Genomic DNA, 19,625 nt, shown 5'->3' with positions numbered 1-19,625 from the left:
GAGCTCATTATTATAATCCAAAACACTCTTCTTGACTAACAAAACAGCTTCTCAGCTACTATCTAAGTGAGGAGGACAGAGCACGTGTCCTCACTTCACAGATGGGGAAACATGGGTCCAAGGAGTTGAGTGACACCCCTAAGGTCACACAGGCGATCAATGGGCAAAAGCTGGGAGATCCAACTCTTAGCCAAGGAGCACCCCCTGTAGCCACTGCTCTTAAAAGCCTCTTTGAGGCTCATGTGGAAGGAACAGAGCTTCTGCATCCAAAGCACTGAGCCCAGGGCCAGCAGGAAGGCCTTTTTTAGGTCATTGCGGCTGTAATCTGTTATGACACTAGGCAAGAGGAAACGGAAGTTGGTGCTTAGCCTCTGGCTCTAAACAAAAAGGAAGCGATGGTTTGGATGTTTGACTTAGGGCTCAAGCTCTGGTTGGGGGACAAGGGCTTTGTCACCCTGGGCAGCCTATCATGACCCAGGCAGTGGAGTTGCAACGGCTCCAGAGCATTTTCCTAACTGCTGGAACTGTGTCAACAACCAGGCTTTGGGCTTAGGCAAGCTTGCATTTGGAGCCACATCCTAGGTGTGCCTGGGGGCAGGCAGCTGACCTTTCTAAGCCACAGTTTCCTCATCTGAAAATGGGGCTGCTCTTTGGAGGCTGAAATGAGATCACACGTGCCAAACGCTTAGCACCGTGCCTGGCACAGGGGCATGAGTGAATGGCCGGGTGTACTAAGAAGTGTGTTTCCCTTCTGGTGTAGAGAGTACCGGTGTCTGGGCATGGCAGATGTGCTCTTGCTCAAAGGGAGAACTGTCTCCAAGGTGGAGTCCACCCTTTCTTCCCACCTGACAGCAGGTGTCCATGGCTGGCAGAAGGGAGTCTGGGTAAGGAGAGACAGTGTGATCACCACTACCTGGCATCCTGATTCCCATAAAGTCAATCTTGGACTTCCATGGTGGTGCAGTGGTTAAGAACCCTCCTGCCAATGCAGGGGACACAGGTTCGATCCCTGGTCCGGGAAGATCCCACACGCCGCGAAGCAACTAAGCCCATGCGCCACAACTACTGAGCCTGAGCTCTAGAACCTGCGAGCCACAACTACTGAGCCCGCGTGCCACAACTACTGAAGCCTGCATGCCTAGAGCCCGTGCTCCGCAACAAGAGAAGCCACTGCAATGAGAAGGTCGCGTACCGCAACGAAGAGTAGCCCCCGCTCACCGCAACTAGAGAAAGCCCGCACGCAGCAATGAAGACCCAACACAGCCAAAAAAAAAAAAAAAAAAAAATTGCATTTTGCTTCTCTGCCTCCCGCTGACTGTGAACCCCCTGAGGACAGGGGTCCACTCTTTCTTTTTTTTGTGTGTGTGTGCGGGCTTCTCATTGCGGTAGCTTCTCTTGCTGTGGAGCACAGACTCTAGGCACATGCGCTTCAGTAGTTGTGGTACACAGGCTCAGTAGTTGTGGCACACAGTCTTAGTTGCTCCGCGGCATGTGGGATCTTCCCGGACCGGGGCTCGAATCATGTCCCCTGCATTGGCAGGCGGATTCTTAACCACTGCGCCATCAGGGAAGTCCCAGGGGTCTGAATTTTAATAGGAAGTTTCGGAAGCATCTTACACTCATGATCCTGCTGAGTCCTCACAACCAGGCTGTGCAGGAGGTGTTATTATTGTCAACCAAACAACAATAACAACAATAAACACACACATAGACACACACATACAAGGCTGCAAATAAGAGAAGAGTTTATTTTGTTCTTAAGAATTGCAATTCTGGAGACACAAACTTGGGTGAAACCCAGGGAAGGGAGTCAGGGGCTTTTAAAGGCAAAAGCCACAGGCTGCACTCTGGCACAAGAAAGGAAATGTTTGTCCTTAAGGGATAGGCTGTCACAAGAGTTTTAGGGTAAGGGTCTGATAAATATCTTGAGTTTCTGGAACATTGGGCAGATGTCCTGGATGCCTGCATTAAGGTAATAAGTGCTCAGAAGGTCAGATTTCTATCCAGGCTGAGACATGCATAAGTCACACTTCCTCAAAGGCCTCCCAGCTCCATTTCAGAGTGCTGTCTTAGCAACACTGACTCCATTTTGATTTTCCTTTCACATCATTATCCACATTTTACAGATGGAGAAACCAAAGCTGTGGAAAGTCAAGTAACTTGCTTAAGTTCCCAACAGCGTTAAATGGTAGAGTTGGAATTGTAACTTACTTTTCTCTCAAGTCCTTTTCCTCATGACCAGCTGGTTACAAAGAGATGAAAGTAGCCTAGTTCTCACATCCAGCACTCACAGGCTGGTTGGGGTGGCAGCAAAAAAACCTGGGGGTGATGATCAGTGCCATCATCCAGGTACACCCAGGGGACGGGAGCCCCGAGCCCGGCTGGGTGTGGGCAGGCCTCAGAGGAGAGTCAGGGACAGCTTTCAGGTAAAAGGTGACAGCCTTGGTCTATTCAGTCTGCTGTAACAGAATACCATAAACTTGGTGGCTTATAAACAGCAGAAGTTTGTTTTTCACAGTTCAGGAGGCTGGGAAGCCCAAGATCAAGGTACAGGCAGATTCAGTGTCAGGTGAGGGCCACTTCCTGATCCATAGACTGCTGTCTTCTTGCTGTGTCCTCACACGGCAAAAAGGGCAAGGGAACACTGTGGGCTTTCTTTTATAAGGTTCTAATCCCATGAGCCCTCATCACCTAATCACCTCCTATAGCCTCCACCTCCTACTGCCATCACATTGAGGGTTAGGATTTCAACAGATGAATTTAGGGAGGACATAAACATTCAGTCCATTGCAGTGACACTGGAGCTGCACAGTGACTTGAAGTTGACCTGAAAGGAAAGTCAGAGGCTGAGGGAACAGCCGAGGGAACAGCAGCTGCAAAGGCACAGAGGCTAGGGGTAGCATAACATGTTTGCTCTAGAGGTGGATGCCAGTTAGAGACTACTGCACCAGTACAGGCAACAAACAATGAGGTCTAACACCAAAGCAGCAGCAGTGGGAGCAAAGAGGAGAGGACAGATTGAAAAATATATTTAGGAGGTGGAATGGGCAGCACTCACTGACTGACCAGTTATGAGGGACGGGCAGGGTTGCAGTGTGCAGTGGTGCAGACTGTGGACTGCTCAGTTTCCCAGCTGAGGGATCTGAAATCCCAGCCTCTTTGGAACCTTGTCTAGAAGAAGGGTTGGTCTTTTTTAATTAACCAAGACATCATAGAGACTAGCAATAGCCCTAGAAGGGAGGAAGAATTACTCCCAGAGAGGTGACATTCCAGAATATGAGTGGAGGGTGTCTATGGAAGACACCACCTCTCAGTAGCTGAAACAAAAAGCTGAATCTCTGACTTACTTAAGGAAGACAGAGCACTGTCTGTGGGGCAATCTCCTTGAGTGGAGCAGGGAAGTGACCCTCTATGCGGTGCTGGGAGGTGTGAAGGTCAGTGATGGGCGTGCTTAGAGAGGGAGAGTTTGGGGGTCGGTTGGTGAACTGAAGTGTGGCTGTTGCTGATCGGCTGGCTTACAGAAGAGTGGTCACTGAGGCAAGCTGTCATTGTTCAATTAAAGGGAGATGAGTTATCATTGCTTGAATGGTTTAACACACTTTGGGGTGGTTACTTGTTGCCATGGCAACAAGACAGTCTTTGGGGTATGAGAACTTTTTTTTCCTCAAGTGACAGCTGGCTTAAGCCATTCACCCCTCCCCCACAGGGACGTTTTACTTTAACGATGGACCATGTTTCTCAAGGGGTTAAATCTCCAGAGAGATTTAGGGGCTGTTTGGGGCGAGACACCTGCCTCGTCCAGGCAGCGGCAATAAGGTCCAGTTTCTGTCATCTCCCTCCAAATCCTGGGCCTGGGGTGATCCCAATAAGGGACAAGGGAAATTAGTTGTATAGCAGGGGAAGGTCCCGGCCTGGGGCAACGTCACGTATCAAATCAAAAATAGGACCTAGGAGTGAATGAAATTTTATCTGGGCACCTTACTGAGGACTATAGCCAGGGAGACAGCCTCTCAGATAGCTCTGAGGAACTGCTCTGGGAAGGTAAGGGAGGGGCCAGGATACATCATCGTGTTTGCTGAAAAGACAAAACAAAAAAACACAACCCCCCCCAAAAAAACCCATGTAGTCAAACATCAAAAGTTTACTGCTAAAAAAAAAAAAAGTTTACTGCTAATCACAAAAAACAGACATCTCAAATAAATGAGATGTCTGTTTTACACTTAGAATTTAATCCAAAGAAACATAGACTAGGAAAACAGTTTGATGTGAAGGAGAATAGACGGGTTGGCTTATTGCCCTGTTTTGAGCATTTTTATCATCAATAGTTCTCACACACAGGGCCTAGAGGCAGAGGACCTCGTGCACCCCGAGTGGTTTCTTTTCAGAGACTGAGAGTTCCATAACCCGGGGAGAGGGGTTTTTACTATGGCTGGGCTGGACACTCAAGTCTGAAGCTGGGTTTTGAGGTTGGAGAAGAAAGGGTTTTGTGAGGGGATCTGTAGGAAGCCACTTTCAGCCAGTTCCAGCTCTATCTTCAGATGGCAACTGTAAAAGGCTGTGAAGCATGTGTTTCACCCTTCCTTGAAGCCCTGCTTCCTCTCTTAGAAGCTCACAGTCTTGAGACGTGAGCCACAACCATCTGGGCTCACTTTCCAAGGCAGGAGTCCTCTCCTCCTGAGGCACCAGCTGAGCTGGGGATATCTGAGCATCACGCGATGAGTTTGCAAGATGTTGAACAAATAAAGACGTGGTGTCCTGATGGGGAGTCCTGTGGGCTGTACGGCAGCCGCCCGCCCCACCTTCCACCCAGCAGAAAACGCGGTTCGCCCTATTGGGATTCTAAATCGGGTCCTTCACGGAATGTTTGGTACTTGATAAGGGCGTTAACCTTCTGCAGAAAAAAATAAATGGGAAGGGAAGCTTGAGAGAGGCCTTTATTATTTTAAGGGACAAGCGAGGGCAATAGGGCTGTGATCAATGATTATCTGAGTTTTTGAAGCAGCTGAACCAACAAGCTTGGTGGTTGGAAGTTGTTCGAGTCCTGGGAATTTCCCTGAGGCCTGAGGAATTAGAGCACTGAGCTAGAAGGGAGGCTGTCTGCCCTAAGAGTTCAGGGATTAGAGGTTGGCTGGGGGCCCCAGGAAGAGATGAGAGCTGTCACTGATGAATGTCCCTGACCAGGAGATGAGAGTAAAGAAGGCTCTGGAGCACAGGCCCCCACCCCCATGCACCATGCAGGAAGGAGGGCTTATTTGGCCATAGTTGCTCCCTGCCGGGCAGGGAGGGAAGGAGGTGACCTGTTTGGGAGATGTGCAGTGGGTCCCTCAGGCTGCCCCCCAAGCTGCCCCCCAGCTGTGATCAGAGCCTTCACACTGCTCGGTTCTCAGGTTATGTGAATGCGCTCCTGTATTCACCCACTTCTTTAGAAGGGCCCAGGAATCAGCCCTGACAAATGTCTGTGTGTCTTGTGTTCAGGAGAGATAACAATTAAGATTAAAAAAAAAAAAAAAGTAGTAGAGGGCAGCATACACTGCTTTATCCTTACCCTTTACTGTCATTTGAGAAATCTTAGTTTGATAGGCTCTAAGCTTCTTCCCAGATTTGTGATGCTGTGGTAGATGCTGAATGAATCCCAATCTCTGCCCAGGAATTCTGGCTTCCAGCTGCAAAGCCTTCACAGTACTCACGTGGCTCCCCCCAGCCCCCTTCTTTTCCAGATTTCTCCGGGCTCCTGCCTTTCCCTGACACAGCAAGCCCCAACTTTGGGGCCCTTCTCCATGGATCACCTCTGACTTCTCACTTATGAACCCAGTCCCCTGCTCATCTCCTGTGCTTTTTTTTTTTTTTTTTTTTTTTTTCTTTTTGCGGTATGCGGGCCTCTCACTGTTGTGGCCTCTCCCGTTGCGGAGCGTGCTCCGGATGCGCAGGCCCAGCGGCCATGGCTCACGGGCCCAGCTGCTCCGCGGCATATGGGATCCTCCCAGACCGGGGCACGAACCCGTATCCCCTGCATCGGCAGGCGGACTCTTAACCACTGCGCCACCAGGGAGGCCCATCTCCTGTGCTTTTGAAAGGCTCACCTCACTTTCCTCATCTGTTACATGTGGACTGGAAGTGGCTGGAGGTGGGGACTTGCAGTGGAGAATTATCAAGGTCTCTCCTAGCTCTGACACTCAAGGACACTCAGGGAGTTAGCCATGGGCAAAGACATCATGCTTAGTGCTTGTGTATGGGTGTATAAAATAGAGATGCGGTACCCACCCTCAAGAAGTTTCTAGTTGAGTGGATCTGACACATACATAAAAAAATCTCTGATGCTCCAAGGTAGATATGCTGTGAGTTAATCAGAGCTCCTCAGAATTCCAAGGAGATGAGAGATCCCTTCTGGAGGCAGAGGGAGTTGGTGAAAGCAATAAAGCAGGACTTCCCGGGCTCTTTCCCAAGGCTGGTGGCACAGAAGCCCTTGGCCTCCTGCCCAAAGTATCCTAGTTATCTGCTCAGTTCCAGTCCCAGTGGGCAAGGGATCCCTTACCAGGCATCCTCCTGGAGAGGAAATCTGTCCATAGACCCTCAGATTCATATGCTCTAAATCGGTACCTCATTAAATCTTTTTTGTATTCTTGATCACATTGCTAATAGTATTTATTATTAATATGTTAATAATACATTATTATTATTTATGGCTATTTGCTGGAGTGAAAAGCCCTGGGAGGGCCTGGGCATCAGTACTGGGATGACCAAGCAGAAGGAATGCCCAGAGGGAGAACTTCCAAAGAGGGATTCTTCCAAGGTCCCCCATGTGGGCCATGCCAGGAGCTTGAACAAGGAAGCCTTCCAGGACGGTTCTTGCTTTGCAGCCCTGGGAGACTGTAAGCTCCAAGTACAGCTTTTAGTGCTGGACCTCATCCCCGTCACCTCCCTGGTCACTGAATTCCATCTTCTCCCAGCTGCAGAGGAGGAAGGCAGTGGAGCACTGTACCTAGAGTGCACGCTAGGCCACTGGACTGCCTGGGTTTGAGTCTTGGTTTCTTCTTCACTTCTGCTCCGAGCTGTGACTTTGGACAAATTATTTCCCCGGGGCCTCAGTTTCCTCATCTGTGGAATGGAGCTATAATAGTACCTATATTATATGAATTGCTGGAAGGTTGAGATAATACATTAAAACACTTGACACGCTAAACTTTCACAAACAGTAGATGACATATCTAAAAGCCAGTCTTATGTATTTTAGTTCATGTCATTCCCAAAGTGCCTTTTCTCTGCCTCTCAAACCCTTCCCACTCTTCAAAGTCAATAAATGCCTAAAATGCAACAAATATGTGGAGGCCGCAGAGAGTAGTAGGTCAGATAAGCGTGGACTTGGGAGCCAGCCATACTAGGCATGAATCTTGGTTCCTATAACCTTAGACAAATTACTTCATCCCTCAGTTTCTTCATCAGTAAATAGGGACACAATAGTACTAGCCTCATAAGATCATCATGAGGATATGAGGATTAAATGAGTTAGTGTTTGTAAAGCACTCATAACACTGCCTGGCATGTAGTAGGTGCTTTATGAGTGCATGCTAAAATTTTTTCTATAATCTGTCAAAATATAGCACACGGCACAATTTCATTGTTAGCTGTTTCCATGTGGGTCTTATTTGCACTCCACCTGCTATGAAGGGTAGAAAACACATTCAACCCATCTTTGACCCTAGCCCACTGCCTGATTCATGTTTGGTGCTCAATAAAGTGGCTAGATTGAAATAAACCAGGAAAAGGGGCATGGGCACCAGAGAGATGTCCAGATACAGCAGATACTGAAACTGCTGATCGGGTGTAGGGCAGGCACAGGCAGTAACTCTTCTCTTCCAGGAGTGTTTGATCGGCCTAGAATTTGCTTCACTGTGGTTGGTCCAGGAAGCACTGGCCGGAGGCTGTGAGAAACTAGAAGGTGGGACAAAAGGCCCTGTGTTAGATAAAGAGCATGGCTTTCGAACCAGCAGGAACCCGTGTCGTTATGGAGATCAGTGTCCATGGAAATGAGATAGAAACAACCACCATTTACTGCACCTTCCAGGTAGATAGGCACCAGCTGAGTATTTACTACGTCCATTTACAGATGGGGCTGAGCGAGAGGTTAAGCGAGATACAAAGCGAATAAAATGGAAGAGTGAAGATTGGAACACAGGTGTGTGAATCACACCCTGCGTACGGATGGGAAAGTGACCTGGCCGAGCCAAGCGCGATTCAAATGATAAAGACCATTTTATTACAACGAAGGGTTTGAGAATAACGGCAATACGACCACACTCCGGCCTGCGAGCACACCCGGGAACAGCCCGAAGGTCCCACCTCCCTTCGGCGCTTACGTGCGCTCCGTGACTACCGCGGCGGACGCGGGGCCGGCGACGGAGGCCGCATGCGCCCTGGCGTCCTGGAGGGCGCCCCCTCCCCCTGGCGGCTGCAGCGCCCGCATGGGGCGCATGCGTACACCCGGCGGGCCGAGGGCGGCCCCGAGCCAGTGGAAAGATTTGGCCGAGCAAGTGAGCGGGAGCCGGTCGGTGGAGCGCGAGCGCGCAGGCGCGGCCGGGGTAGGGCCGCGACTCCGGAATCTCGGTGAGCCCCAGTCTGCACCGCACTCCGAGCCGCAGCCATGGCCGCCTACAAGCTGGTGCTGATCCGGCACGGCGAGAGCGCGTGGAACCTGGAGAATCGCTTCAGCGGCTGGTACGACGCCGACCTGAGCCCGGCCGGGCACGAGGAGGCGAAGCGCGGTGGGCAGGCGCTGCGAGGTGCGGAGCGGGCCGGGGCAGTGGGTGGGGGCTGCGAAGGCTCGGGCAGGCGCCGCTGGGTGAGGGCCGCTTGACCTCCCCCGCGACCCCCGGAGAGCGCCTTCTCTCCAACAGTTTATTTTGCAGTTGAAAAAATGGTCCCAGGTTGGGGGATCGACTTGCTCAAGGTCACCCAGAGGAGTGTGAGGGGCCGTGCCAGGAAGAGGACCCGGGCGGTAGCCCCGCAGCTTACTGCGCTCTCCACGACACCGCCTTGAGAAATTCCCCCTCTTCCTAGTCCGAGCACTTAGTAACTCGGGGACGGGTTGCTAAATGGGATGCCTGGTGTCTTCCGGCAGCTATAACCAAGCCTACTCAAGAGGATGCTGGGGATCCTGGTGAAGCGGCAGGCCACATGCTTCTCCCCGCTGCGGGGGAGTGACGCGGCACCCGGGGCTGGGGGGGGGGCAGGGGGCGACCAGCAGGGTTCTAGGTACAAAGACATCCACGTGCTTATGTAGAATGCTGTTTACCAGCATTCCGCAAATCCTGTGTCCAAAATGCATCCACAAATGTAATTGAGTGAATGAATGAATGAATGAATGAAGGATTTGAGTAGATCCTCTTCACAGCCCTATAAATTATACAGGTTTTATTCCCCTCCTTCCCATCCCTCCCTGGCCCTCTTTCCTAGTTGGGAAAGTGAGGATTGGAAAGATGACTTGTCCAAGGTCACATCTTATTCCTAGCCTGCCACCCTGGCCTCTGTTCTGGGGTTGAGTACCGGGTAGGTGCGAGGAACTGGTAGGCTGTTACGGGCAAAGGTGGAAGTGGCAGTGAGATAAGCTGGCTTACCCAGGCTTGCCCCCGCTGGCACACAGCTCTTTGTGATTTTGAAACGCTAATAAGGAAGCATTCCCTGCTGCCAGCAGTTCAAAGCGTCTCTGGACTGAGGAGGTGCTTCCACCGATCCTTCCCTGCTCCCTTTTAACCTCTGGACAAAGCAGCAGCCATTAAAAAGGGTCACTGTTGCCTGGCTGGTGTGAATCAGGTATTTGGCCCCAGTTTGCTCTCTCTAGCTTCTTGCCTTCACTGTAGATCCTTTAGAAATGAAGCTAAAGGTTCGGAAAGTCTGGGAAATGTAATCCTGCTGGGGATGTGTGTGAATACTTTGGGATGGCCTGGTGTGACCTCATACCGGTTAGGAGAGGCCAGGATAGGGAAAGTGCTGGTAAAGGAGGCCATTTTCTCTCCTGCTGTCTGGCAGGAAGAACTGTATGGGTCTGTGGTGGTTTGCTGATGACTAGCCTAGGACAAAGCAAATTGCAGCTGTCCTCTAAGACTGATCAAATGCCTTAACTTGTAATATCTTAAAATAACAGACCCTATTTCAGTTTTTAAGTAAATGTTAGTAGCATTAGTTTCAAAAGAAATCCCATTTAAAATTTTAATAACTGTTTAGGGGCATCACAGATGATTAAATAAAAAGTGAAAGACCAAAAGCAAAAACGGAATGATGAAGACCATATGAATAATCTAATACTGTAAAAGACCTAAAATAACATTAAATTCACCAGGGCTTTAAGTATTATAGGGTTTATAAAATCTTGAATGATTTCAGGAGGAAGCTACCAAGAACTGAGTTTCCCCATCCGTCTTGCTCCTGGGGGCGAATGGAGTCCACACTGCACACCAGCTAACCCCATTCCTGGGAGTGTCCTAGACTATGCTTTTGTTTGATGGCCAAGTTGAAGGAAGAGACTTTAGAGTTCTCTGTTAAGAGTTGTAAGGGGAACTGCTCTTTTCCTCGGGGACTGACTTGTGTATCCAATGTGCAGCACTCCATTGCAAGTGGAAAATGCAGTGAAACAACCAATAGCTTTTCAGCATGGGAGCTGAGGCTTGCACTGTGGATAGTCACTTCCCAGTGACTCAGCCTTTCATTGGGGAGCCATTCCTCCCCATAAGATTAGGGAGGGGATGGTAAGTGCATCTACTCGGACTTGTCAGTGAGGCTCAGTGATGAAATCTGTGTCTTTTCCCTTGTGGGTTGTGGTGAGTTTCTTGGTGATTAATTCTCCCTTCCCCCATCAGTGTAGTTCTTCTTACTGGCCTTATTCTCAGTTGAACGGCTGGCAGGAAAATTCACTTCACGTTTCATTAATTACTGTTGGCAACCTCAACATGGGGCAATACGCAGGAAAGTTTGTGCTGAATTTCAGAGGGCCTTGTAGCCTCATGGAAGAAAATAGGAATGTTTTCCTGGCCCACTACGTAAGGAAAGGGCCATCTCCCCATTAAAGTGGGAGGGAGAATAATCGTTTGTGAAACATGAAGTAAGACAAATAGTTGTAACTTACTGGTTGGGCCAACATAACTTGATACCACCCCTCAGTAACTGCTGTGTATGGAGGAGAGGTTCCTTTACAAATGCATCAGACAGCGCACAGCATTTGCTCTTTCTCCAATGAGTGGCTTCAACTTGGTTTAACAATTGACGTAGGTAGACTATATTCTCAGGGTAGTGAGGTAATTTGACGATAGCAGAAAAGGAACTGTGGATGAAGAGATTGTGATGTGATTTCCGTACTCTAGGGAAGGTATAATTTCATGCAACAAACTAGTTTTATCAGCATCCTCTAAGAGCTCTTGCTGTGTCCTGGTTGTTGAGAGTTCAAAATCCCATTTCTCCTAGACCAGAGGTTAGAGAGGACTGAAGTAGGTTAATAATTATCAACAGAAGTGACAGTTCTAACTAAAATACAAACATCAGGATCCTTAGAAATTAGCAAACTATGGAGATAGCTAGAGATGGTGGTTATGAGTTAGATTTTTTAAAAATAAATTTATTGATGTATTTATTTTTGGCTGCGTTGAGTCTTGTTGCTGGGCTCGGGCTTTATTTAGTTGCGGCGAGCGGGGGCTAACTCTTTGCTGCAGTGCACAGGCTTCTCTTGTTGCGGAGCACGGGCTGTAGGTGCACGGGCTTCAGTAGTTGCAGCACGTGGGCTTTGCAGTTGCGGCTCGCGGGCTTTAGAGCGCAGGCTTAGTAGTTGTAGCTCGCAGGCTTAGCTGCTCCGCTGCATGTGGGATGTTCGCAGACAGGGGCTCGAACCCGTTTACCCCTGCCTTGGCAGGCAGATTCTTAACCACTGCGCCACCAGGGAAGTCCCCTGTGAGTTAGATTTTAGAGTCATACAACCTGGGTTTTAATCTCTTTTGTGTAATAGCTGTGAGCTCGGATAATTTGCTTAACTCCTCTAGTTTCTATTTTCACCTGGTAAGATGGGTTGTAATGATGTAACCTTATAGGATTGTTCTGAAGACTAAATAAAGCACATACAAAGTACTCAGTCCAGTACCTGACAGATGGTAAGCTCTCTATAAGTATTAGCTATTATATTTATTAAAAGATTCCAAGTTTCTTGAATCCTTATCTTGAAAGAATTAAAGCAAATAAATTCTTAAAATGTGCTTAAGCACAGCACTCTGGGGATTAGGAAAAGTAGCCCAGATCTCAGGTTAGCTGGTTGACAGTACATTTGGGCCTTGGGTTAGATGAATTATTGGGGAACCACTGGGAAGTATATTGTCAACTGCAACATAAGTCAACAAATTTTATCTTCCCCGAAGGCAGAATATTGTTTTTCCTGCTAAGGTGTACAAAATAAAATATTTAGCCAAATAATTTTCATTTGGGTTGTCTGTACGTGATGAAATTTATATGTAAGAAAATTCTGGCTCTAGGGAATTCCCTGGTGGTCCACTGGTTACAACTCCCACTGCCGAGGGTCCGGGTTGAATCCCTGGTTGGGGAACTAAGATCCCTCAAGCCACATGGTGTGGCCAAAAAGAAAGAAAGAAAATTCTTGCTCTAGAGTGGACCTGATTAGCTTATCACTTCGAACTTATAATTTCCAGATGCTGGCTATGAGTTTGACATCTGCTTCACCTCAGTGCAGAAGAGAGCAATTCGGACCCTCTGGACAGTGCTGGATGCCATTGACCAAATGTGGCTGCCAGTGGTGAGGACTTGGCGCCTTAATGAGCGACACTATGGGGGTCTGACTGGCCTCAATAAGGCAGAAACTGCTGCCAAGCACGGTGAGGCCCAGGTAAAGATCTGGAGGCGCTCCTATGATGTCCCACCACCTCCGATGGAGCCCGACCATCCCTTCTATAGCAACATCAGTAAGGTATGGACAAATGGAGGTTTGGCTTGCTCCACCCAGGACCAGGGTATTAGAATCTGGGCTTCACTCTTTTAGCTTTTATTAGGGTCTGCCTAGATCCACTGAGTTTCTAATTTATGATAAAATAGTTACTTGGTTTTTTCTTTTCTTTTTTTTTTTTTGGGCTGTGGGGTTTGTGGGATCTTAGTTCCCCAGCCAGGGATCAAACCTGGGCCCTCGGCAGTGAAAGCACAGAGTCCCAACCACTGGACCACCAGGGAATTCCCTAAAATAGTTAATTGTAATCCCCTTTCTCCAAGGAATGACCTCCACTTGTTACAAGATTTAGTTAAGAGTTTATGTTGTTTATCTAAAAAGAATATATCTTTTTTACATCTACTGCCATGTTTTAAAAAAACCCATCCATAGCTGATAGGGCCTTCCTAAGCCAATTGCAAGATAAAGTGAATTGGTTAGAGCCTTGTAGCCTACCTTTTTTTTCTTCTTTCCTAAGTTATGTTTCTTTTGAACTGTCAGTCTTCCCTATAGAGGGTAATGGGGGAGGGAGGGGCAGGATAATAATTATCCCCTTTCCCAAGCTCTCAGTGCCCTGGTGAGAGACTTTCACCCATCACTTTGATCCCTTAGGGGATGAGAAATAGGCAGAACAGATGCAACTGGTAATAACTGAGAAGCTTGGATTTTTTGTTGTTTAGGATCGTAGGTATGCAGACCTCACTGAAGATCAGCTGCCCTCCTGTGAGAGTCTGAAGGACACTATTGCCAGAGCTCTGCCCTTTTGGAATGAAGAAATAGTTCCCCAGATCAAGGAGGGGAAACGAGTACTGATTGCAGCCCATGGCAACAGCCTTCGGGGCATTGTCAAGCATCTGGAGGGTATGTACGTTTTTCAGAGGGGCCCTCAAAGAGGGCTAAAGCAGAACTGTCGCTAATCTGGACTTATTTAGTACAAAGGAGACCTTCAGGAAAGGGCTGGACATGTTGATAGCCTTAGAGACAGTCCAGATTGTCTCCTAGTAGAAACACACTCTCTATCCTTGTTTCTCAAAGCATCCTCTGCAGAAGCAGAGGCGGCCAGACCCCACTGGGTGCTTGTTACATATGCAGAGCCTCAGGTCCCACTTCAGACCTGATTGAGAAGATGCATCTATCACCCAGGTAATTCAGATACACGTGGAAGTTTGAGATGCCCACCTCTAGACTAGGATTACCAGTCGCAACTGCTGATAAAAATCCTTCTTAATCACAGCCTGGTACAACTCCACAGATGAATCTCAATTTGCATCTTAAATTGTTTCACCCAAGGGCCTAGAGGCCCAGATGTGCTGAGTTTTGGCAGCCTGGATGGACTACATAGGACATTTGAGATATGTATAGTCCTGCTTTACTGTGGGCTTCCAGATCTCACTTTGGGAGAGATACCTTTCATCCTTTTTTCTTGCTTTTCAGTGACTGAGAAATAAGTTACAGGGGCATTCCTTGGGTGAGTGATCTACTATGACACAGATCATTACTGTTATGACAAATACCAGAAAGGGTGTCGTTTTAATTCCTACGAAAGTCTCTGGAGGACGTGTTTCCCCACCTGGAGAATGAGTAGCAACGCTGGAGAGGTCGTGGATTCATATCTTGCTCGACTGATCATAGGGGGGTGTATTTTCAGGTCTCTCCGAGGAGGCTATCATGGAGCTGAACCTGCCGACTGGCATTCCCATTGTCTATGAATTGGACAAGAACTTGAAGCCCATCAAGCCAATGCAGTTCCTGGGTGATGAAGAGACCGTGCGTAAAGCCATGGAGGCTGTGGCTGCCCAAGGCAAGGCCAAGAAGTGAGGTCGGGCAGCAGAGTGCTTTCCCAAGGATTACCTTTCCTCCCAAGCCCATCCATTCCTCTGCACCTCTCCCCTGCACACGTCACACTGACGACATCTGTAGGCATCTTAGGCTGTAGCTGCGGATGGGGAGAAGCGGCTCCCAATTTCATTTTAGCCATTTTATCTCTTGCACCCACTCCCTTCATACAGTCTAGTCAGAATGGCACCTCTGGGACATGGTCCTCAGTCCAAGCCAAGGGAAGACTTATCCAAGAGCGTTGAGAGGTAGTAACTGGGGCGGGGCGTTGCTAGTGGTTGGTTTATTACTAAGGACCTGCTTGAGTAGGGGATAGGGAGGAACCATGCCAAGGTGTGACCAATGAGGAGAAGCAAGAGAGCCTATTTGTGTTCCCAGAGGCTAGCTGGGCACTGTTCTGTTCAGGTGACTGGGGGCTCTAGTCATTCCAGTGGAAGATGAATGTAACCTGCATGGTGATTCAACCAAACACTTCCTCCCTGACTCCAAAAAATTGGGATCAATCCTGAATGTTTATGTGTTGCATTTACTTTTACAAAAGAAAAATTTATATGTATATATAAATTAAAAAAAACCCCTTCTGGGGTTTCTAGTGGCGGTTGAAATATTCCCACATGTGGTCATCAGAAAATGAGCCATTCCTTACACCGTCATGGGATAAGCTTCTTGACTTCTAAGGTGTAGGAGTTCATCCTGCTGTGTGTTTTAGAATCCCTCCCCTGCCTTATTGTTTTATGGCAGCGGAATGCCTCTTGATCACATCGAAGTGTGTCTTTCACTGTGCCTGATTTCTGAATCATGTTCCCGTTGCTTGGCCCACCTCTTAGGCCCAGTACTCATTTGAGCATAACTGTAGTAAATCTTTTTTCCAGGTCAGTATGATAAAGGAGTGATGTGCAATATTTTTTGTCTCATGTGTGGTATGTCTTATCTGAGGAAATCAACTCGAACATTCAACTTGAAATGTCTCTCATTACCCAAGTCCTTGTATGACAGATTAAGAGCTTTTAGGACAACCAGTCACAACTTTACATAGCCTAGTCCAAGTATCATGTATCTCACTGGGTTTTCAGTGTTGGAGAGCTGAACTCTGCATTCCTGTTGCCTCTCTACAGCTCTTGCTCAGTGGTGCTGGTTACTGAACACTGGAAAATCAAATTCTGAAACTCTATCATGCCCTCTTTAGAGTAAGGTAAATGCTTGTTTACTAGACTTAAAAAAGCCAATCTTTTTTTTATTAGTAACTTTAAAACTTGATTCACACCTTTCTTTTTGGGCCCTAAATTTTTTTTTTTTTTTTTTGGCGGTACGCGGGCCTCTCACTGTTGTGGCCTCTCCCGCTGCGGAGCACAGGCTCCAGACGCGGAGGCCCAGCCGCTCTGCGGCATGTGGGATCTTCCCAGACCGGGGCACGAACCCATGTCCCCTGCATCGGCAGGCGGGCTCTTAACCACTGCGCCACCAGGGAAGCCCAGCCCCTAAAGTTTTAACCCTGTCGGTCAACTAATTAACATCCTCAAAAGTTACACATGCAGGAGAAAAGGGATATACAGTCATCCCTTGGTATCTGCAGTGGGGGACTGGTTCCAGGATTCCTGTGGATACCAAAATTAACAGAAGCTAAAGTGCCTTATATAAAACTGAATAGTAGGGCTTCCCTGGTGGCGCAGTGGTTGAGAGTCCGCCTGCCGATGCAGGGGACGCGGGTTTGTGCTCCGGTCCGGGAGGATCCCACATGCCGCGGAGCGGCTGGGCCCGTAAGCCATGGCTGCTGAGCCTGCGCGTCCGGAGCCTGTGCTCCACAACGGGAGAGGCCACAACAGTGAGAGGCCCACGTACCGCAAAAACAAACAGAAAAATCCTGGGTAGTACAGTTGGCCCTCCATATTCACAGGTTTCACATCCGTGAATAGGGAGGGCCGACTAATTATATACGTAATAGGGAAGGGGCACTGCTCACATTTACCTTTTCTCTAAGGCCTTTTTTTTTTTTTTTCTTTTTGCGGTATGTGGGCCTCTCACTGTTGTGGCCTCTCCCGTTGCGGAGCACAGGCTCCGGATGCGCAGGCCCAGCGGCCATGGCTCACGGGCCCAGCCGCTCCGCGGCATATGGGATCCTCCCAGACCGGGGCACGAACCCGTATCCCCTGCATCGGCAGGCGGACTCTTAACCACTTGCGCCACCAGGGAGGCCCTCTAAGGCCTTTTAAAAGATCACTGGAACGTGAGAAAGCCCATAATGCCTTTCTTCTAGTAGGAGCAAGTAACACCATCTATAAAGCTCTTATGAAGTACCTCTATGCTAGCCACTGGGTTACCTACATAATCTCCAATCTTGACAACCTCTGAAAGGGCTGGTATCCCCAGTTTACAGAAGAGGAAACATGCTGAAAACGATAACAGAAACTTGCCAGAAGGTACACTGCTAAGTACTGGAACCCAGATGAATGTTACTGCAACTAAATCAAGATTCTTATTCTAAAATTTAAGTACTTTTAAGCCTCTTGCTTTTCAAGTTTAGTTTTTTATTTGATCTACACATTAATCCTAGGAAGACCTTTAGTAACTTAAGTCTCCAGTAGCCTGGTGGGATGTGAGTTTACTTAGCTTGTACTGAATCTTAGACCAGAAGTTGGTGATTTTGCTTGATCAAGTGCTCTTCACCCAAATCAGGTTGGATCAGCTTTGATTACTACTACGCTATGTCCCGACATCACTTGAGTTTACAGCAGTCTCCATTCCTTGCAACTTAGACTCCTGGCTAGAACTCCTGCCTCATGGGCAGGAAAATAACAGAAAGCCAGCCTCATTTACCATTATGGCTAGGAGGCCAACAACGACTATCCCTCCAAGACAGTGTTTCTTAGCCAGGGTAGCACATCAGAATCACCTGTGGAGCTGAACAAACCCTAAACACTCACAGGTTCAACCATGAGATTTGTGAGCAGAGCCAGGGCACCTGCAGTCTTTTTTCCCTCTGCACTCCCCCTGCTACCCCTTTACCACTTACAGGCAATTTTGAAGTTCACCTAACCCAGGCTGAGAACCACTTTTCCAAGGCACAGAAAGTATATTCTCCCTGTCTCTAGATTAGCAAATATCACCATTACTACATATCAATCATTGTTTGGGCATAGCTATTCAGTCAGCTATGAGTACACTCAAAAAATTTTTATTCAGCATTTGCTACGTGTTAATCACAGTACCAGGTACTGGAGATTCGACGATAGATAGCATGCTGCCCTAAAAGCTAAGGTAAGTAGGGGAGACAGGCACACAACTAACATGTAATACAATATTGCATGGTTAAGGGTGAGAAAATCTAACCTGGTTCGCAGCAAATCAGAAGGCCATTACCCAGTTGTTTCAAATGTTCTTCTTTATGACACTTTTTAAAATTACTGTTTGAAATTATAACATTTCCGTATTTGTTTACTTTCATTTGTCTCCCCTCCCACCAATGGTCCCCCCGACTAGAATGTAAGCTCCATAAGGAAAGGATTCTATCACGTTCACTGCTTTACTCCCTAGTTCCTGGAGCAGTGGTGGGCAGAGGAGTTGCTCAAATACATTTATATAATGAATGAATGATGTCCAACAAGCACTTATAATTAATTAACCAATGTCAGTTTGGAGAGCCTCTAATTGCATGCCTGAGGTTTCTGTTCAATACTTGGAAAAATGAGGCACCATGGTATAGAAGGAAGGGTCCAGGCTTTACAGTAAAACAGATCTGAGTTTGAACACTGTTCTGCCTCTTGATGTCTGTGAGATTTATTAATTTTTCTAAGCCTTAGTTTACTTATCTGTAACGTGGAAATAATTGCTACTTTTCCAGGTCACTGTGAAGTTCAGAGATAACTGAATGGCTAACACTGTTGAGAAAATCAATTGGTAGCACCTTTCTGCAAGGCAGTAAGGGAAAATCTAACCAAAAGTTTAAATGTGCATATTCTTTTACTCAGCATTACACTGCTAGGAATCTGTTTTGCAAAAGAATCATAGGCATGCACAAAGATATATGGTATAGGGATTTTCTCTGCAGCATTGTCTGTAAAAGAAAAAAAGTTTAAAAATATCTATCAATAGGAGATTGATTATATCAATACAAACTACACTGAAGTATCTAGCATTAAGTCCTGGCATTTAGTAGATACCTGATAGAAGGCAATCAGTTATATAATAACAACAATATATAACAGTAATATTGGCTTGTACTAACCACTTTTATACATTTCCTTATAATAATCCTATGAGGTCATACTATTCCAGATGAGGAAACAGACTTAAAGAAATAAAAATAATTTGCTCAAGTATCAGTTCAACATCCTGATTGTTATAGTACAGCATATTATTTTGCAAAATGTCACCACTGGCGGAAACTGGGAAAAGTGCATAAGGGATCTCTGTGCTATTTCTTAAAACTGCAATTACTTACAATTATGTCAATAAAAATTTCAATTAAAAAAAAAACAGGGCTTCCCTGGTGGCACAGTGGTTGAGAGTCTGCCTGCCAATGCAGGGGACACGGGTTCGTGCCCCAGTCCGGGAAGATCCCACATGCCGTGGAGCGGCTGGGCCCGTGAGCCATGGCCGCTGAGCCTGCGCGTCCGGAGCCTGTGCTCCGCAACGGGAGAGGCCACAACAGTGAGAGGCCCACGTACCACAAAAAAAAAAAAAAAAAAGCAACATATAACCTGGCTTAAGGCAATGAGAGGACACAAACCCAAGTGGGATGACTCCAAAGCTTACCCCAACCATTCTCACTTCACAGAGAAGACATGGGCTCCCTAATAACATCTCAAGAAGTGACATAATTCATCTC

General features: G+C 47.5%; 1 protein-coding gene across 1 annotated transcript; it reads left to right on the top strand.

The window, feature by feature from the left end:
• Positions 1–8,507: 8,507 nt before the first annotated feature.
• On the top strand, positions 8,508–15,702 carry PGAM1 (phosphoglycerate mutase 1). Its single transcript, XM_060101445.1, has 4 exons — positions 8,508–8,777; positions 12,678–12,952; positions 13,645–13,825; positions 14,613–15,702. Exons 1-4 carry the CDS (start codon positions 8,639–8,641, stop codon positions 14,780–14,782), a joined length of 765 nt encoding a protein of 254 aa, XP_059957428.1. The 5' UTR covers positions 8,508–8,638; the 3' UTR covers positions 14,783–15,702.
• Positions 15,703–19,625: the final 3,923 nt, after the last annotated feature.

This window comes from Mesoplodon densirostris, chromosome 1, assembly GCF_025265405.1.
Source record: "Mesoplodon densirostris isolate mMesDen1 chromosome 1, mMesDen1 primary haplotype, whole genome shotgun sequence".
In the NCBI taxonomy this organism is placed as follows: Eukaryota; Metazoa; Chordata; class Mammalia; order Artiodactyla; family Ziphiidae; genus Mesoplodon; species Mesoplodon densirostris.
The sequence above is the reverse complement of the archived record's forward strand: the minus strand, read 5'-3'. Positions and strand labels throughout refer to the sequence as shown.